We start from the raw sequence: 21274 nt of genomic DNA on the forward strand, positions 1-21274 counted from the left end.
TATTGATATTCTTGATTTGAAGCTTTCGTGACTGCAGGAATCCATATTCTTTGGCTCTTTCGGTAAAGTCACGTAGTAATGTTCACGTAGATAAAACAAATTATAGATCACGACGTTTCGAACGCAACACGTTTCGATCGCAACAATGCGTCAGCAGTTCTCCTGCTGTGTTTGTCACACCTGATGACGGTTGCTTGTGTTGCGATCGAAACGTCGTGATCTATTAATTTTCTATCTACGTGACTTTACCGAAAGAACCAAAGAGTTTTACTCATATTATTTTGGTGCTGTACATATCAAAATGATGGGCAACTTTGTTGAGCGGTAATTATTTGTGGCCAGGTCGCTTCTGAGAAAAAAGTTAATACCTCAGTGGGCTTCGCCTGATAGGATGGGGATGGTGAAATTTTATTCGTATGTGTTTGGGTGATTTAATCTGATGATGATTGCGTGTGCTGCAATCGAAACGTCGTAGTATGCTATTATTTAATTTATTATTTTATCTTTATACGTGACTTTACCGAAAGAACCAAAGAGTAGTTTGGGTGATCTGTTTACATTTCTTGTATTCTACACGACTATCATATTTTTATTCAGTTTGTTGTTGTAACGTTCTTCCTCGCCCCTACTGGACATATGTGAAAAAGAGCTTTATAGCTGATCGGATTCCTTCAGTATAAATACATATTCTGATTCTGACATGCATTACGTTCTGGTAGCGATTTGCCAAAAGGGGCACTTTGCTGGTGACAATGTCACAGGAAAAGCCATGACATCTGCCAGTGTCACGGGTGATTTAATGGTTATGACAAGCAATAGCTAATTATTTAATGTGTCTCCTCATCTGATGCACCAAACTTTCAGTCATAAACAAGAGTCAAAGTGATGTATTGCTCAAATAAGCAGAGGCAATGCTCATCCCCTGTGTATACTGTAGCTTTAAACCAGTCGTGGAAATCCTGCCTTCTTACGACAGGGGAGAGCATGTGCAGATGATAACCACTATTGACTTCCCCACAAAGCGGTAGCTATATTATTGACCCCAGATGAATGATGGGCTGAGCCAACCCTGAACTCGCAACTCTCAGAATAAACCGCAGCCGCTCGCGTTGAAAGCTCGAGAAGAGAAACACTCAACACGCAGCCCAACCAATAACACAACGCAGGGATGATGACAATGATCCTGACGATGACGAACTTTGGCACAAAGAACCACCGGATTCATTGCACTTTTGGCAATTTGCTATGCTCAGCGCGAGACTAAAAGAACACCAAAGAAATGTTAAATACTCCCAATGGCAGAACCCGCGTGCCAACAAGGGCACTCAATTGATTCTGATAATATTGAAGTTCTGTGCAAAACTAGTTATGACTGGCCAAGACGAATTAGAGAATCTATCGAAATTGAGATAAATTAAAATAATTTTAGCCGTTCGGATAGCTACAGACTTAGTACTGCTTGGAAGCGAATCATAAAATAATACGTTGTTTAAATGCATGCCTATACAGGTCACCATACTTCAATGGGGATTACCATTGGTATGGCTATTTTAGTACACACAATCGACAGGAAGTACAAGAACAATGGGCTTGCATAATGTGCATGTATAATGTATGTTGATTACCATATACATAACCCAAACGGCAATGGATACCAATTGTCATTTATATACATTCATTAATCCCCCTCACCCACTTCGCTCCAGAAGGGCTCACAAGTGATGTCATCACATCCACCCCTCTATTTAAGGAACGAAACAGGAGGATTTCTCCACAAATCTGTCCGTCACCTGATGAAGCTGGTTATAATTACTGGCAAAACGTTGTACTCAGATTGTAAACGTTGTGGCTTGACATGTTCCGTTTACGTGACAAACCTTCTTCTTGGTTCTTTCGGTAAAGTCACGTAGAAGGGAAGTAATACAATAATAAAAATAAAATATAATAAAATAATTCTCACGACGTTTCGGCCACAACGCAAGCAGCCGTCCTCAGGTGAAGACCAGGTCTGTCGGGGAGATGTCATTCAGACTCTGTCTCCCCGACAGACCTGGCCTTCACCTGAGGACGGCTGCTTGCGTTGTGGCCGAAACGTCGTGAGAATTATTTTATTATGTTTTATTTTTATTATTTTATTAGTTCCCTTCTACGTGACTTTACTGAAAGAACCAAGAAGATGAATCCCTGCAGTCACGAAAGCTTTTAATCAAAAAGTGACAAACCTTACTAATTGTCTGCACCGGTTGGTGGCGGGTTTAACGACACACGTATATTTAAGCGATCTAACCCAAAAAAAATTTGCATTATGGACAAAAAACCACGTTAGTAACCGAGCAAAGCTACTACTCCGGGTACGATTGGTCCGGCTGGGTCTGCGCTGAGCCCAACGAAGCACACACACACACACATCCAGCAGAACAGGGCTATGCCATTCACTTTACCACTCCAGGCAGCCGACCGTGACCCTACTCCCCGGCGCAATGAGGGAAGGGATGGGTTTGCTGCCCTCGGCTTCTGTGAGCAGATGAACGCAGCCGCACTCAGCACCGTCCACACACGTGCCGTTCTGCTCCAGCAGACCCTAGGGAAGGGGGGGGGGGGGAGTTGTGGCGGTCACAGCGACGCGGTGAAAAATCAATGGCAAGCCCCGACGCCGGCACTACCCCTCTCTATATTAGAGCGGTGATCGTAAGTGAAAGTGTACCGCTGCTCTAATGAGCATTGCACGGTGCTCAATAGCAGTCGATGTCCTGTGCCAGATGTGGAATGTCCCATGATCCCATGGTGAGTGACACAGAGTCTCTGGGTACAACGAGCAATGTTGATGTCCCACAGTGGCACTCACAATATCAATCTTGGAGAGAGGGATGATGAGTCAATATCTAACTAGGATGTTGTTTTACAGGGTGCTTCAGAAGAATGTTAACACTTCTGAGAATTTGCAACAATAGCACAAGAAACGTGGCCTCCAGGCTCTGGAGACCACCTGGAGAAGATTCCAAGCACGTCTTGACAATGATGGCGAGCAAGTGGAGACTTTTTGACTTTTTGAAGCGATTAACATACATTTGTTATCATGTTACAGTGTATTATCCGTTCTTTTTCCATTAAAAACGATAGTCTCATATAAGTGTTAAAACATTTTTGAAGAACCCTGTACTATTATTATTATTGTGTTTGTTCACCCAGGAAAGTCTCGATTTGTCTCCAGACTCTTTTTTTTATTTGGGGGTCCTGTAAAGTTTTTGCAGACAAATTCCAATCGAGTTATTTTAAAAAGAATTGGACCAAGATGCTAGGCACACAATGGCCTATGCCTGCGAATAACATCACGGGATCTCTATCGTTCACTGTTAAAGCAGATGGCGTGCCATTTTACGGTTAATTCGCCCTGAAGCCTGCAGTCTATGATAAGCTTTTCCTTGTTTGTATCTCATCTTGTGTTCCACTAGTACTCTTCAACAGATCGCATCCCATTCCAAAATGCACCTGCAACATCTCAATTACAACCCACATTTCAAAAGTGGCAAAGATAGCGTGGTATATATTCTTAAGTTTTTTCGGTAAAGTCACGTAGGTAAAACATCAAAATTAATGAAAATAAAATAAAATAAAACAAAAATCACGACGTTTCGGAGGCAACACAAGTCTCCGTCATCAGGTGGGACCGTCACAGCCGAATTAGCTGCATCAAGTGAGGCAATGATTCAAGATGTAATCCCTTATAAGCAAGTTGAAGGGGGTAGGAGAGGGGGGGGGAGCTCATCAGAATGTGGTAGCCAATGAATGGAACGTATCGGGAGGGGGGGGGGCGGGGCTCAAAGACAGCACGGAGTGCCACGTACAACGCATCGGGAGGGGGAGGGGGGGGCGGGGCCCCGCCCCCCTCCCTCCCGATACGTTCCATTCATTGGCTACCACATTCTGATGAGCCCTCCCCCCTCTCCTACCCCCTTCAACTTGCTTATAAGGGATTACATCTTGAATCGTTGCCTCACTTGATGCAGCTAATTCGGCTGTGACGGTCCCACCTGATGACGGAGACTTGTGTTGCCTCCGAAACGTCGTGATTTTTGTTTTATTTTATTTTATTTTCATTAATTTTGATGTTTTACCTACGTGACTTTACCGAAAAAACCTAAGAATATGAATCCTTGCAGCCACGAAAGCTTCAAATCTAGAAATAGCGTGGTATAGCAGATGGCATTAACAGGTTGTTGATTACACTCCGGCTATTGTTAATCGGTTAATCGATCATTGTTAATCGGTTAATCGACCATAGTTGATCACCCATTGTTAATCGGTTAATCGACCATTGTTAACAAGAAAAACAGGAATACCAGTTGGGGGAGGGATGTAACAGTACCGTAGGCGAACCGCTGTTAAAATTCAACAAGGCCACGTGGAGTTCACCATTCACCCACGGTTAAAACCAAACGAGCCACCGAGGTTGACTCCTAGCGGGGCTGGGGGCTGGGGGGGGGGAGGGTTATTCGGATGCAGCAGCATGGTAAGCCGTGACCCCCCACACACAACAACCACCGCCAACCAACCAACCAACCGACCGACAAACCTGCGGGCAGTAGCAGCCGGGCACGCACTCCTGCACACACTCGGTCCCCAACGTCCGCCCCCCGCAGTACTGGGAGCAGGGCGAGCCGCACGGGTCGAACACCAGCGGCTCCGGGCAAACTCCCTCCGGCACTGGCAAAGGTAAGAAGAGAAGTGTCACTCGGGTAGATTTTCTACGACCCGCTGCCTCAGCGGTGGAAGCGAGCTTCTCGCGATTGGAAGGTCGCGAGTTCAAATCCTGGTCAACGATTATATTTAGTGCCGGCCCATCATTCTAACAGGGTCGATAAAATTAGTACCACGTTGTGGGTGAAGTCAACGTTGGTTGTCCTATGGAGAGACTTGTCCTCCCCGCACCATACCATAGGAATGTGGAATTTCCACCACTGGCTCAGGGCTGTAGATGTAATATGAGCACCAACCACCTCAATGCTCGCTTGAGCAGGAAATCACTGTGAAAGTTTTTTTACATCATCATCAAATATTATGCATTTCTGCACGTGCCATTGAGGTTTGCTCCACTTCTTCTGACCTCTCTACATTCTCTGCTGTTGCTATTGTTAGATCCCATTGTACCAAGTCTCCGTTTGTTTACATCTACTACGCCGTCATGTACAGAAAGTATTCTAATTAATTTCAAGTATTTCACTGCTCATACGGACGTGACTGTTGTCCCACCTGATGACGATTGCTTGTGTTGCGATCGAAACGTCATGATCTATTATTTTTCTGCCTACGTGACGTTACCGAAAGAACCAAAGATTATGGATTCCTACAGTCACGAAAGCTTAAAATCAAGATCAAATCAAGATTGTAATTGTTTTGCTGTTTCCTATTTTTCTGTCGCTGTATTGATAGACATTATGGAAAGATATGGAGTCAAATATTACATGATTAAAATTGTATTCCAGAGATCCCAAAACCTAACAGTTGATTTTTTGTATTTTTACATGTGAAGGTTAAAGATTTAAATTCTTAGGAAGTGTTGATTTTTTTGTAAACCGTTCTTTTATTTTATCTATTAAAATATTTAATCTGGATAACCTCTTAAGACGAAACATCTCTCGTTTGCAAGGCTGTCCAGGGCATCAACCGACACGCTCATAGCAAACACCTAACGACACGTACACAAATATTTAAATTAGCGTTTGTACACGTACAGAAAAAAATCTAAAGAGACGCTTGCGTAAAAAGCAGGATGAACCTGTCTACCTGGGCAAGGCGCAGTGGCGCATTCCTGGTTCTCCACGCTGGGTCCTCGGCAGGCTGTCCCATTGTTGCGTGGCGGGGGGTTGATGCAGGCGCGGCTGCGAATCTGTTTCCCCGTGCCACAGCTGGCGGTACAGTCCGACCACGGAGCCCAGGGAGTCCATCCTCCATCCACTGCACACGCAGAACCACAGCAGCCGAGATAAGACTGATGCTTGCTCCCTCTAGCAATCTTGAGCCAAGGGTGGAAATTACGCATTACTATGGTCGGGTTCAGTCTATCCTGATGAAAAGCACAATGGGAATTTTAATTCCCATGAAAATTGCGTTCGATGAGTTGGATGTTGCGAAGAAATGTCCTATTAAGTAAACGTGGGACATTCAAATTTAGATTTGTTCTTGTCTTATTTATTTATTCTGATTGTTTCATCGATTAAAATCACATCACTGGTTAAAATAACATGCATCTGAATATGTTTTGGAAGTTGCGTTTTTTATAAATATAACCATGATGATCATTCACCATGTGCTTAGATTTATCCAGCGCAGTACGGCCACGTACATCCGGTATAAGGAATTTAATTTTGATCAGGGATGACTAACTCACATAAAAGCAATGTTCATAATTTGAAAAGCATCTTAATTGTGCTGATCAGTAGTAACAATCATTAAGTCAGAAATGAATGTTGACATTTTATGTATCCTGGTAATTGATCATTTAAACAAATAAATTAATCTGTTGAGACTTTCATTACAAATGCTAACAGGGCAGTAAGACGTGCCAGATTTAACTGTACAATACTAACTAGCTGACGCATTCATCAATAAATGCGCTCTCGCGCAATTGGCTTCTGGATCGAGGACTGTTATATTGTGCTGGTCACGTGGGTTGTTTGATCATATTTCACCACACCAGTTCGTGAAGGTGATGGGGCCCAGGACCAATTCAGATATCACTCACCACTTATGTAGCCAGGACTCCAACCCGCGTTACCGGGCTCACAGTGCGTGCAGTGCATTAACCACTGCACCACTGCTCAAACAACAATTTACTATCATCCAAATTATTTATTTCCACTTACCCCGGCAGTCTATGACTTGGCAAAAGCTTCCCTCTGGTGTACACTGGCTATAAATAAAAACACACACACACAGAAAAACCAACACATCAAACGCAGTTTTGGAAACGTTACTTTGTCAGCTTGAGGTTTTCCACTCCACTTGACACTTCCCGCGCATCGCACCCCCCATCATCTCCCATAGCTAGCGGTGGACATTCCACAGTCCTATGACTTCAATGTTCGTTCACATCATCAATTCGCTATTCAAATTTTCTGGCCGCTTGGCATTGTGAGCCTTTGGGCTTGTGCTCAGCAACTGTGATTGGAAAAAGAAATGTTTTTTTTTATTAGACAAACTAGTGACTATTTTATCTGATGATGGATGATGGGCTGAGTCAAGTGCCGGCTTGGGATTTGAACTCGCGACTTTCCATTTTGAGTGGAGCACGTTTTGTATGAAAATTGTATTCAAGGCAAAAACTAAAAACAATGTTGAGTAGATTTTAAAAATGGTATCATGGCTACTATGCATTTTTTCTAGACACTGCATATAATCATGGCCACATTCAGAAACAAAACATTGTGAGATTGTTCATTAATAGCCAATACACAGCTGGCAATGTTCTGCATTCTCGTTACAAACAATGCAATGCATAGCAAAATGTCACAGTTTCTTCAAGATTGTAGTTTATTCCATTAAACCAATCGACAGACAAACTCAGCTGGCAGTGATTTATTCTGCATTGAAGGAAAATAAAATCTAGGAGGTCACCGTGTACTTATTCCATAACCACATGCAGCCGGTTCACGTCGCTGCCAATGTGAGTGTCTTTGTGTATAGATGTGTTCCACGGAAAGAGGATACCAAGTGAGGGGTGTGCTTCGCTAAGCCATATCCACAACAAATCACGTCTGTTTGCCGTAAGAGTGCCATCTTTTGCCTTGAATATGGTCAAACATTCCCATCATCATCACCATCATCAAACTAAAACAAACTACTTAGAAAAAAAAAATGTAAGTACTTTTATTTTACCAGGCAAAACCCACTGAGCTATATAGCTCTTTTTCAGAAGCGACCTGGCCACAAATGATCGCCATAAAAGTGGCTTATCGTGTGGAAAATACTCTGAAAGCATGTTTCTAAATTTGAAGAGAAATACCAGAAGACCCGGAGAAAAATCCACGCGACCACTGGGAGAATAGGCAAACTTCAAATATGCAGGAGTCGGGGGTCGGGATCGAACCCACGACCTCCTGTGTACCAGGCGAGGTAGTTAACATATCGCCACCGCTGCGCCATCAGCCTTGGTCATATGTATGTTGAACTTCTTGCGCACCATACGTATCCAACCGCGCCAATCAGAGGTAATCAATCCAATCCTGGGAGAAGGCATAATCAAGCCACCACCACGATTTCTCCGAGCGGGTACCCTTCCGAATCTTGCCTGCAACTCCGTAAGTTCTTCTCGAACATCAGCCATCATCCCCTCCAGAGACGTGTCGGGCTCATGTACGATCGCTTCATTTATCTGCCGATGTAACTTTCTCTGTAATTGTCCGCGATTACAGATCAGCTTGATAGCCCATCGGGTTCTTCCAGCTTGAATACAATCTTGATGTCTCTGTCCAACCCAAGCTCACTCAACTTTTCTGAGCAGTTTAAGTGTCATCAATCTGTCTGTGTGTGTGTGTGTGTGTTCTCCAATCCACACGTTTCTCTGTCTGTTTGTCTCAGAATGCAACTCTGAGAATCCATCTATCTCCCCATGTTTCTCAAAGCTGCGAATTAACTCAAACAGTTGATTGATGGAACCTAAGCAATATCTAAACATGCCAGGTATGCGTTATGGAACCACGTATTTTTCAAAAGTTATTCACATAATTAAAGAGTTCAGCACTTATTTACTGCTAGCCGTGCATACACTATTGATTATCAGTATATAAAGTTAAGCGCCGATGATTTAAAGTTCGCCTATGAGTAATCATCATGGACGCGCCCGATCTCGTCGTAGATCAGCAGCTAAGCGGGCCTGAGCCTGGATCATGCTGGGATGGGTGACCGCAGTGCATAACAGGTTGTTATAGGCTGCTGCGGGGGAGGAACGGTGTAGGCAGCAGAGAGCGGCGCTGCAAAATCCATTGTTATACTTCACTATACTCCAACGTCAATACTTGCCACCTTCACCAACTCACACTGACCAACACAGAAAGATTGTCAAAATACCCTCAAAGCACACACAGCATGGGGAAGGATTTATTTAGCAGTGCAAAGGCAAGAAGGTCTATAACAGATATACATATCTTCTTGGTTCTTTCGGTAAAGTCACGTAGAAGGGAAGTAATAAAATAATAAAAATAAAACATGATAAAATAATTCTCACGACGTTTCGGCCACAACGCAAGCAGCCGTCCTCAGGTGAAGAACAGGTCTGTCAGGACGGCTGCTTGCGTTGTGGCCGAAACGTCGTGATAATTATTTGATTATGTTTAATTTTTATTATTTTATTACTTCCCTTCTACGTGACTTTACCGAAAGAACCAAGAAGATGAATCCCTGCAGTCACGAAAGCTTCAAATCGAGATACACATATGTAATGAGGTTGCATACTACAGTTTAATGAGTGACCATGTAATGACAGTGGTTTACTGGCACTGCTTGGTCTCATGAGAAGCAACGGAAGTGGAGGCCCACACACACACACACACAGAGAGGAGTTACTCCTGGAGAAGACAGAGCGTGCGTGCGAGTGAACCCAGCCCCGTGACCCGACGGGGAAACTGACCACTGCTCGCACTCCCCCTCCAGCCAGACGTCGCCCAGGTAACGCTCCCAGTTGCCGTGGCGACAGAGAGGAGGGCAGGAGCCCAGGTCGCACGGCTTCACCTGTGACCTTTCACCCTGGCAGGTGGAGCTCGCTCCCTCGGAGCCCGAGGTAATGGACGATCTGTTGTGTGGAAACGCAATGGGAAACACACGCACAAAAACACACACACACACACACGAGTGTGTCACGAGCAATGCAAGTGCAATGACTATCCGCTTCAATGTTGCATCCGACTCACTGGGGACTGAACTACAGGCAGATATGTGATAACGGTCGGATATGCAAACTGCTGTAAAAATTTACAAGTTACACCATGAACAAATGAGGCACTGGGAGTGGGCGGTTAATTGTTTAGGGCGGAATTATTGTATTGTAAAGACGTTGCCCTTTACAATACAATTTGATTTAACACAGTGTCTAAATGTGACCCAGATCTCAAGATGCTGTACACAAACATAAGACATATATATTTCATACAGAGAGAGGCGGTGAGTCATTGGGAGAGGGAATATTACAGGAAGTTCTTGAGGCTGCACTTAATATGGAGGCAGGGAGTGGAATAGCACGTGGGGGGAGGGGGGAAGGGAGTTCCAATCTGGGCAGCAGAGGAGAATAAGTAGAGGGCCATTCTATTTCCACATCAGCAGTCTAGGCAAGCGACCGATGAGCGTGTTCCCGTGACATCGGAAGCACCAGACGAATGCGGACACGGAGTCAAAGTGCGCTCAGGTGAACGTTGGACGGTGCTCCTCCACCGCTGGCAATTCCTGAGGTAGTGGATGGAAACTACACCGTTGCGACGGCAAGGGGCAATCTCGATTCACGGCCAGCGCCGTTCACTCCCCGCAGAGTGAAGAGTTTGGAATCGAGGATCAGTGGGCCGAGGTGAGACCCCCTCGAGATCTGAACTCGCGACCTTCCAATCGTGGTTTGGGCACCTTGATCGGAGTCTGTGTCCGAGCAAAGGTATGTTTTGTTATTGTTTTTAAATATCTCTCCTTATCTCGAACGGTCATTGCATACGTGATAGGGAATTTATGGCGCATGTGAAATTTCAGTTGGACCGAAAATCAATCACAGTAAACTCTTTCTTTTGTGCTTGAGTTTGATCTAAAGGCTAACATCTCAATCTGTTTTGTTATTTTTTGTGATAAAAGCACCGATACACGGTGCACAATAACCATTTGATGCAAAGATGAATTCCATCCTGCAACTCAAAACCCCCCTGCATTGTTCCTAAACCAGACTGCTACAGAAGCAGGCAGATGGCAAAGTTAATTTCTTAATCCACGACATTTCTCTGCAGACTCAAATCTGCATTACAAAGGTAATGGAGCCACCACAAAAGACGTTACCAACGAGGGCAGCTTCTAATGGTATCTGTAGGTTACTGCATTCATATCATAGCAGCTCATTTCACGTGAATTTTCGAGAAACAGATTGTGATGTACATTATCTACGAATAATATTAAAGTGTCTTGGTGCTCGAATAAGCTTTGGGTGGGGTTCATCTCCTTTGGTGGTGCTTGGCCAGTGGTGGAAATTACACATTCCTATGGAGGGGCCCCCGTCTCTCCATTGGACAATCAGCATTGAATTTCAACCGAGTGGCATTCGCTTTATCGGCCTTTCTCAGGATAGTCCTCCTAAGTATTGATTGAGTATCTTGAGTATATAAAGAACCAAGGAATATTAATTCCTGCAGTCACGAAAGCGTTAAGTCAAGATTTATCTTGAGTATTTACAAGGCTGAGTATATTGAGCATGCTAGGCATGGGGCATTACTGCAGCACGCAGAGCAATCCCACAAGCACAAGGGCATGAAGCAACAAACATTTCCACGAACAATTTGGTAACATAGTTGTCCTACTCCCATCTACGGGGCATGAAACGACCCCGAGCGTGTCGGTGTCTCACACACGACAGGACCTCTGCGAGACAAGCCGATACGTGTCAGTTGACATCCTGGAAACTCTTTGCTCCAAAGCACCGCAACACACGCACTGCGCCACCAGGCCCGGCTCGCGGTAATCCCGACACGGGAGTTGCCGGTGTCTCGTCCACAAACTTTGTTAAACGTTTGTTAAACGTCTGCCATCGCGCTGGGCGAAATCCCGGCGGACCGTCGCCGTAAAAACGAAGCCGCGGTGGCCCCCACCGACCTGAACCGCGTGCGCGTTCCGCTGTCGCAGGATGCGCTGCAGGAGGACCAGGCCGACCAGACGCTCCACGCGCAGCTGCCGTCCGCGCACGGCTTCTCGGCGCACTCGATGCGGCCGTGCGAGCACGTGCAGTCGGCGCAGCCGGACGGCGACGGCCGCGAGGAGCCCGGCGCCCAGGCCTGGCCGCTCATGTCGGTGCACTCGCACTGCCACGTGGACACGCAGCGCCCGTCCTGCTCCAGGAGCCCTGCACGCGCAGACGCGCGCAAAAGCACGTGCGTGCTTGCTCGCCCTTTTGTCGTGACGCCTGCTGCGGTGAGGTGGATCTACGCGTGCCACTCGTATGTATGTATGTCGAACTTCTTTCGTACCGTACGTAGCCAACCGTGCAAATCGGAGGTTTCCATACCGATGGCTGCGGTTCCACCCATGCAGCTTCTCGACAACAGTGACGAACCATTTCCTCGTCAATGATCCCACCACCAACCCGCCAGCAATATGGGTTTTGACCTGCAGCGCTGCTGAACTCTACTGAACCGTTTTGGACAAGGTCAACGTCTTTCTCCTGAACCTCTGATTAGCACAGTCGGCTACGTATGGTGCGAAAGAAGGTCAACATACATACATACATGCACACGTGTCCTCGCACGCGCACACAAACATGCATGGGAGCTTTAAGCATATGCATGCGGGCATGCTGTTGTGAATCTATGCACATTAGCGAATGAACAAGCGCAGAGGGTACGACGCAAGGCAGAGAGCACGCACACGTAAATGTTTTATGCTGAAAAGCAGCGCTATGGAATGCAAGTCGGACGTTAAATGAAATGTGCGGCTCAACAAGCCGCATTTGCAACGGCTGCTAAAGGGTACAGGACATTGCGGTAATGAATCGATCGATGTTTGAAAAATACTCCCGCATTGTTTAGGCAGAAGGTCACATCCATTCCTTTAAAAGCATGAACAACGGAATCCACGTATTTAAACTCCCGTGGAATCGCACGGCGATCTCAAGACGTTCTGCCGGGGGGGGGGCGGGGGGGAGGGGGTGGTGTGTTGGAAAAGCGCACGGCGGTGACCGCTCCAGTGCCATCAAATAAAACTTTAACCGATACCGTCGGGGCAGCTGCAGCCCGGTTGGCAGCGTTCCGGTTCCACGCAGGCGAAGCCCTGCTGCAGGTCGGCGCAGCTGCGCGGGCAGCGGTTGCCACAGTCGCTGAGAAGCATCTCGGGAGGGCAGCCCTCGCCATCTGCACCGGCGCAGCAAGAGTAAAACGCGCGCATCGGGCCTCTGCCAAATTCTCATCGTTTGCCCGCCGCCTCCCTCCTCCGGCCGTCGCTTACAGAGGCTTGCTGGGCTCCACGGAGCACAATGAGAAGAAACCTCCGTCTATTTGTTTGTCATCGACGAGCTCTTGAGATGGCACACCAAATCACCAAAAAAAAATCCCCAACGGAATATTAAACCCGTGGCGCGTTTTCAAGGGAGCTTGGGTTCATTTCCAGGCATTTGCTTGAGCGATACAGGTAAGCTATTCATGAAAAAAGATGTACAGTAAAACCTTGGATTGCGAGCATAAATCGTCCCGGAAACGTGCTTGTAATCCAAAGTACTCGTATATCAAAGCACTCGTATATCAGTTGTGATCACGTGACGCTCGGCAGACAAAGTGTATACGCATTGCAAGACCTCGCTCGTTTATCAAAATTAATATTTATATTAAAATTTTGCTCGTCTTGCAAAACACTCGCAGACCAAGTTACTAGCAATCCAAGGTTTTACTACATATATATAGTTGCTCCCTCATTCTATTTCTATCATAGATGAGCTGTTGATGACGTCAATCAGAATTCACTGGATGCGAAAAAGAAAAATGTTCATCGATGCCACATTTTTAGGGAATATTGACCTTTTTAAAGATGCTTTATTGGGCAATGTATGTGTGTATATATTTTCACTGTAGACTTATACATGTGCAGCCTGATTTGACGAGGGTCTCCTCCATGCGTTGTGTGCCATGAGTGATGATTTGATCTTACTTCAGCATGCTGGTCAGTGTTGGTTCGTGAAGGTGGGAGGATATGCAGGACTAGAAAAATAGATTTTACTGCACTGCCTTTGAATATTGTTTGCTGCAACTTACACTCATATCTGTGTATTCCAAACAAAAAAAAACTATTCCAATTTAGTTTTTTTTTTACCAGGTAAGGCCCATTGAGCTATATAGTGTCTTTTTCAGAAGTGGCCTGGCCACAAATGATATCTCAACAAAGTGGCTTATCACGTGGAAATCTACAGCAGCCAAATACTTAACACGCATGTTTCTAAATGTGGACGGAAAAACGGGAGGACCCTGAGAGAAATCTACGCGACCACGGGGAGAACATGCAAACCCCAAATATACAGGCGTTAGGGTCTGGATCGAATCCACGACCTCCTGCATACCTGGCGAGGGAGATAACATCTCGCCACCGGCGGCACTCCAATGTGCTCTGTCCACACATTATCTACAAACGTGAGGCTTCTGTCGAATGGAAGCCCTCGACTTATAGTCGCGATGCACACTAATGCCAATGGTTATTTCGTGCAGTTTTGACAAGAGTCACGATTTAAGAATTTCCTAAAAAATGGGAGAAGTTGTCGGTTGCATAACGGCGTCACAGCGTCTCGCGACACACAGCGTTTCGCGCTCTGCGCGGGAAGCAATTAGCACGAGACGTGCAGAGCAAAAGAAAACAAAGCCAGCGCTTGCGCGCTTGCGCGCTTGCGCTGAGACGCGAGCATGTGTGACAGCACGAGCAGGTGAATAATAATAATTATGACACGACTAAAGACGACTTGCAATTGTACTTCAATGAACAAAGGCAATATTTTCACAACCGCTGTCATTTACGTTACAGATTAAAAATGTTTATAAGTGTGTTTTTACTTGTTCAATGCGTGTCAGTTGACATCCTGGAAACTCCTTGCTTATAAGATGTTCTGTCTCACGGGATTTACCTAAGTGAAATATTTTAACAAGTAAAAATAAATGTCTGACATAATGAACTGTGGGTTGCTTGCTGCAAATATAGTCCAAGTCACACCAGACAATGTTTAGAAATCTCACGATTCAGTGTAAATGTCAAAGGCTCCTACAGCCAAACCAAAAGTAACTTATTCCTTGGTTCTTTCGGTTAAGTCACGTCTAAAGATAAAATAATAAATTAAAATAATTGCCGTCCACTCATTGATATGCTAATTTTCTCTGCCCCCTCCCTCTCTCCGTCCCCGCCCCCCCTCTCTATATTTAAGGGACCGTCACAGAAACGACCCCTCTCTTTGTGCCGATATGTGTCCTATCTCTGTGTGTCCTTGTGATGTCTGTCTGCTTGTATGTCTGTCTATAGTTTTCTAGTTAGATTTTTGTTGCTATTTCTTTTATGCCTGATGATGATTGCTTGTGTTGCAATCGAAACGTCGTAATTTGCTATTATTTTAATTTATTATTTTATCTTTAGACGTGACTTAACCGAAAGAACCAAAGAATAATTCCTGCAGTCACGAAAGCTCCAAAATTAAGATTCAAAGCAACTTATCCATGATCCTAAAGGTAGTGGGAAAACTTTCCTTAGCCGTCTAGGCAGCCGCCTTGCTTGTCTACATATTATAATGACCAACAAAACCACTGCAACATTACGTAATGTATAACCGAGTCCGTCTGGTAACTTTACAGACTTTAATGAGGTCGGCCTCATTACAGAACTGAGCTCAACACACAAAAGCTTCGGAGGTGACTCCATTGCTCTGAGTATATACAGGAAGTGACTGCATGCCACGTCCGAGTTCCCGACATGATGCATTCTGCGTATATCAATCTGCGTGAAAATGCCTCTCTCACGTGAATACGTATAACGCGCCGCACCACATCGACAAGAACATACGCGAGCATGCCCCGTGTCACCACCACCAAATAGAAAGTGCAGGAATCTGACAAAATGGTGTGCCGTGTGGTCTCATCGTTCTGTTGGATGGGTGCGAGTTTTGTCGTGAGGAATCGTTGTGGGGAGCGGTAGTGTAGTGGTTAGTGTTGCGCTCAAGGCCAACACCAGTGGCGACTATCTGAACCGGTCCTGGGCCTCCCCCTACGTCTACTCAGTCTCAAACACGACCACTGGGGAGATGAAGGCGGCCGGGCGTGGTGTTGGCCACCCACCCCTCCGTGCGCCAGTCCTGGCCTTCGTAGGTGCTCGCTAACAGCACTTGCCACAAAAGTCTGTTGCAGGCTACACGGGGGCTCTTTGTCTCTTTTCGGTGTCGCCGTGTTGTGTCGTGTGGTTGCTGGGGGGCGGGAAGTGGTTTGGGGGGAGAAAGCGAACTTGTACTTCAGTGGGTGTGCCATGAGTGTGGGTGAGGTGGGGATTTAGGTGAACATTTTACAGGCCTGACAGCGCTCAAAATGACTGAACGCAAAGAGTATACAACATTGTTGCACAAAATAGAACAAAAATGAAACTTCAAATACCTAAGAACGGAGTATCGGAGTGAGTTTTTTTAGGATTCAAGGCGTGCGTATGCGAATCTAAATGTCTGAGGAGCCTAGATTTGAGGTTCAGGTGGGAAAGTTGCGAAGGATGGAATTAAAATAAGAGATATCGTTTCCAAAGATATGAGCATAGGGATGAAGGAAACCCCCACATTACTATTGTTTGCAATATACCGAGCCTATGTGTGACAATTTCCATGCTTAGATGTCACTAAATGGCCTCTCAACAATACCCGCACCAAGCGGACTCCAACCATCATCGCCGTTGGACGGGTAACGCTTTCAATGGGCCATTCCACTCCCTCCAATCCGAGACGCTGCACCCTACGCAGGAACCACAGCAAATCAATCGCCGCAAGCAAGCGGGCATCCAACGGACGGACAGCGCACCGCAAGGCTGGGTGTTGCAGACGGTCACTTGGTACTTGTCCCCTGGGCAGGGCTGCCCGCCGTTCTTCCGCGGGGGGTTGGTGCAGGCCCTCACGCGCAAGGAGCGGCCTCCCCCGCAAGCTCGGTCGCACGGGGCCCAAGGGCTCCAGGAGCTCCATCCGCCATCCACTGTGCGCCAGGGGTGAAAGGTCAACAGGCGAGTGAAGCCGCTTGAGCTTTAGAGGTCCCCTGTTGTCTGTGTTCCTGTCCGACGTCTTTGATTTACATCGGGAGAGGTTTCGTCAGTCGACTGCTGAGCAAGGCCCTCGCCGCGTCGCCGTGGGTCGTGAGGGTCGTTTGACCATACTTCACCATTCTGGTCAGTGCTGGTTGAAGGCTAGCAGCATAGTTGCGAGATCATAGAATTACAGCCAAAGTAATTACAGCCATGGAGCACAAAGGCCCACAGCAGCACGTAATGCCCCGGCAGACATGGTGGTCACCATCTTGGCTCAACTCTCTCTGCTTAGCACCTGGGATCTGACAAGATCAAGTGCAATCAGGGTGATGCAGTCATAGGCTCGCCATTCTAAACCAAGTAAAAAACAAAGTCAATGTGTCCCCGTGCTTATCTGAGTGTGGGCACCCTTGAAGCCGTTGGTGCTCAGAGAGAGCGGCCCGTCTGAAGGACGACCCACTGCCGTTTGTATCAAAGTAGAAAGAAGAAATTGGTGGAGTCATCCAATGTGGTGGGTACACATGGTGGTGGGGGGGGGGGGCGGCCTCCTTCACGACGCGTGCGCCGGCTCCGCCTCACCCTTGCAGACGTCCGTGTTGCAGAAGCGAACTTCCCAGTTGCCGGCGATGATGTCCGGGCACCAGGAACCGTTTCCCAGCGGGGGGTTGTACGTGCGCATGCGCTGCTGCTGCCCGACGCCGCACGGCCGCGAACACGTGCTCCACGCCGTCCACGCGTTCCACGAGCAGTCCACGCTGCAGTCGCCGTCCTCGCACGACACCGGGGCTTGCGGGTGGAGGGGGGGGGCACGTGGAGAGAGACCGTTACCTCTCTCGCCTCAAGAGCGCCTGACAATACGATCCCAGTAAAAAGCCTGAATGTTAAAACCAAGAGGAAAATAACGCCACACAGACGGAGAGAAAATAAATGTGTTTTCAGACGAGCCCTAAAAACCTCGACTGACGGAGCATCCCTAACGGACTGGTATGGAGGAGGTCGTGGATTCGATCCCGACTCTGACGCCTTCTGTATATTTGGAGTGTGCATGTTCTCCCTGTGGTCGCGTGGATTTTTCTCCGGGTCCTCCGTTTTTTTTCCCTCCATATTTAATAGCGCGCGCGTTTAGAGGATTTGGCTGCTGTAAATGTCCACGTGGTTATAAGCCACTTCGTTGAGCTATCATTTGTGGCCAAGTCGCTTCTAGCGTGGCGGCTAGAGTCCTCTCGTCCTCTGACTTGAGATGGCTGCCACCTATGGGTCAGATGATTGCCTGCCACCATTAAGCAATTGGTAATTAAATATAATTTATTTCTTCCTAAAAAGTGTAAAATTTAGGAATTTTTTTTGACAAAAATAAATTGTCACGCACAACGAGTCTGTGTGCAAAATGTCAGCTCGATTGGATCACGGGAAGTGGGTTAAAAAACGACCGAAAGATTTGCACGGTCGTAAGCAAGCAAGCAAGTGAACTTAATATAAAGGAATTAAAAAAGAGCTGTAGAGCTCAGTGGGCCTTACCTGGCAAAATATAAATAGTTTAGTAGTTTCGGTTTTAGAATCTGGATATTTATTTATACTGGAGGAATCCGATGAGCTGTAAAGCTCTTTTTCACAGATGCCCAGTGGGGGCGGGTCAGAACGTTAGAGTACAGTACAAAAACATGATAGTGTACAGTACAGGAAAGGTAAACAAATATACAAAATATACAAAAATATACAAATATACAAATAAAACCAAACTATTTGATTTTATATTCTTCGTTCTTTCGGTGAAGTCACGTAGATAGAAAACAAAAATTAGAATAAATCAAAATTAAAAGCATTTGCTTTAATTTAGATTTTTGTTTTCTATCCACGTGACTTTACCGAAAGAACCCAGAATATGAATTCCTGCAGTCACGAAAGTTTTAAGTCTAAATATTTTATTTTACCAGGTAAAGCCCACTGAGCTATTAGCTCCTTTTTCAGAAGCGACCTGGCCACAAACGATAGCTCAACCAAGTGGCTCAACACGTGGAAATGTATAGCAGCAAAATAATCTAAATGATCTGAACGCATGTTTCTAAATCGTGAAGTGGCTGGTTGGTGCAGAGGTTGGAGCACTGCGCCGGACTGCTGAGAATGTGAATTCGAATCGTAGGCAAGGTTTAAACCGGGTTCTCAAGTTGCAGTGAGCTCGCGCTTTCAGCTCGGTCACCAATGACTGCATCAAAAAAACGAAACTCATTAAATGTTGATTCAGCAATACATCTTTCTAAATTCCTTCCGAGATTTAAAACAACTTAGCTCGACTATCATGCGACAAACATTAAATCTCAGTGGAAGAATGCAGCCCGCTGCTGTATAAACCATCGGTCACTTCATACAGAGCTCAGAGCGTAGCTCTGTGAAATCTGCTTTCGTGAGCTATTCTCTAACACAAAGGGTGACAATATTCCCTGCGAGACATCTCAATGGTTACAGTCAGCCCTCGACTTACGAACACCCCCACTTACGAACCAGCTTCCATTCAAACGCAAACTTGCACTTGCAAACCGAACCGCGGAACTATTTTGTTCAACGGAGCGATCCTCCGTAGAGATGTAACGAGTCAGCCTCGCGCTGGGAGCGAGTGTGTACGCGCGTTACGCGCGCGTACTTCGTCTCAGAATATGACACCGACAGAGTCCGGAAAAACAATTGTGGAAAAAAACACATTTTTCACAGAATCTCACGCAAACGAGAATTTGGAAGGTGCTCATCTCAGACAATCGCATGGCCTATCTATGGCCGGCAGGCCTGGGGAGGGTGGTCTCACCGTCACACTGGGGCAGGTTGCACACGTGCTCCTGGTAAGACTCGCCGCGGCACGTGGCTCTGGGCGCACAGAAGCGCACGCGCGTCTTCAGGGCGGGCAGCTCGGGGTCACTGCACGTGCGCGAGCACGGCGACCACGGCGTCCAGCTGCCGAAGCCCTCCGTGTCCGCTGAGCGCACGCAAAGACAAAGAATCCGCCGTATTGGCTTCACAGACTGTCGGGGCAAGTGCTGTTGGCGCGCACCTATGAAGGCCGGCACGGCACACGAGGGAGGGGGGGGGGGGGGTGGCCGGCACCGCATCCGGCCGCCTTTGTCTCCATAGTGGCGATGTTCACGCCGCACCAGGTAGTAATTTGAGGCTGAGTCGACCTAGGGGAGACCCAGGACCAGTTTACATAATCGTCACTGGTGTTGGCCGTGATCAGGAATCGCCGGGTTCGTAGAGCAGTGTGGTAACCGCTACGCTACCACACACACGCGCACACACAGCACTGCCACCACCTACCAACCTCGGGCTGTCGCTCCTTCTCTTTGTCTGCTCTCGCTGTCTGAAACTCACCATACTTGGTCATCTGCACTGTCGAACGTTCCACCTGTTCCTCTTCTCCATTTCCCCAGTATAAGTGACCTTAATCTTTGTCTTAACCCATAGTTGTTTCTGTTGCCCGCTGTCCGAAATTATCTCTTCGCATATAGTTCCTGTATGTATAGTATATAGTTCCTATGTACGAAAAAACCCCAAAACATTCATCAATTATCCTGGTTTGAAGATAAATTAAAAATATATAATATGGGACATTTCAGCCCTTCTCCAACATGTGCCTATGCATTAAATCATGCAATTAAGAGTCCTGATGTTATTCATCTCTTGATATTCACCACCCCCACACTAACCTGGTGTCCTTCGTTTATCGCACAGCCATAGGGATGAAACTTAATTGAGTTGCCGTGTACATTACAGAAATTATATCACCCGATGGAACTGCTGCCACAAAGGATGGTGCAAGAAAAAGGTTACCTGGCATGGGTGCGATGGTGACATTTGCCGGGCTGGGGGTTGTGTATGCAGCTGGAAAGAGAGAAATGTCATTGCAAATTTAGAGTGTAAAGCTTTCGGGAAAAAAACTATTTTTAGAATGTAAGAGAATATTTCCTTTTTACAACGAACTGTGCAATCTTAATCATGCTAGTAAGCAAACTTCTCTGAAGAACACCCTTAAAATGAATGGCACTTAACATCATGTGATGGAACTACTTTTGGGCCAAGCAACGTCTTGATAACATTGCATCCAAAGCGTTAGCCCTTACAGCTTGTCCGCAGTCAATTTAACTGCAAAACCAAACTTAATGGCATTGTGTTCAATGAAACTATGGTGGGACTCAAGCATCAATGGATCAAGAAAATGTAGTGCTACTTTAAATTTCGATTTAAAGCTTCCGTGACTGCAGGGATTCATCTTCTTGGTTCTTTCGGTAAAGTCACGTAGAAGGGAAGTAATAAAATAATACAAATA

The 21274-nt window shown here is 46.4% G+C and overlaps 1 protein-coding gene across 1 annotated transcript in view; it reads right to left on the reverse strand.

Moving 5' to 3' along the window:
- LOC144728614 (SCO-spondin-like) overlaps positions 1-21274 on the reverse strand; it is a 186020-nt gene that overhangs the window by 42455 nt on the left and 122291 nt on the right. The window contains exons 84-94 of the mRNA XM_078608203.1: positions 20779-20829; positions 19760-19927; positions 17542-17748; positions 16746-16913; positions 12945-13079; positions 11830-12076; positions 9626-9787; positions 6864-6910; positions 5785-5955; positions 4574-4704; positions 2442-2581 (exon numbers count right to left, since the gene is read on the reverse strand). Of these exons, the coding sequence (XP_078464329.1) occupies positions 2442-2581; positions 4574-4704; positions 5785-5955; positions 6864-6910; positions 9626-9787; positions 11830-12076; positions 12945-13079; positions 16746-16913; positions 17542-17748; positions 19760-19927; positions 20779-20829 (1627 nt within the window). The remainder of the gene's footprint in view (positions 1-2441; positions 2582-4573; positions 4705-5784; positions 5956-6863; positions 6911-9625; positions 9788-11829; positions 12077-12944; positions 13080-16745; positions 16914-17541; positions 17749-19759; positions 19928-20778; positions 20830-21274) is intronic.

Source organism: Lampetra planeri, chromosome 1, assembly GCF_965212315.1.
Source record: "Lampetra planeri chromosome 1, kcLamPlan1.2.h2, whole genome shotgun sequence".
Lineage (NCBI taxonomy): Eukaryota > Metazoa > Chordata > Hyperoartia > Petromyzontiformes > Petromyzontidae > Lampetra > Lampetra planeri.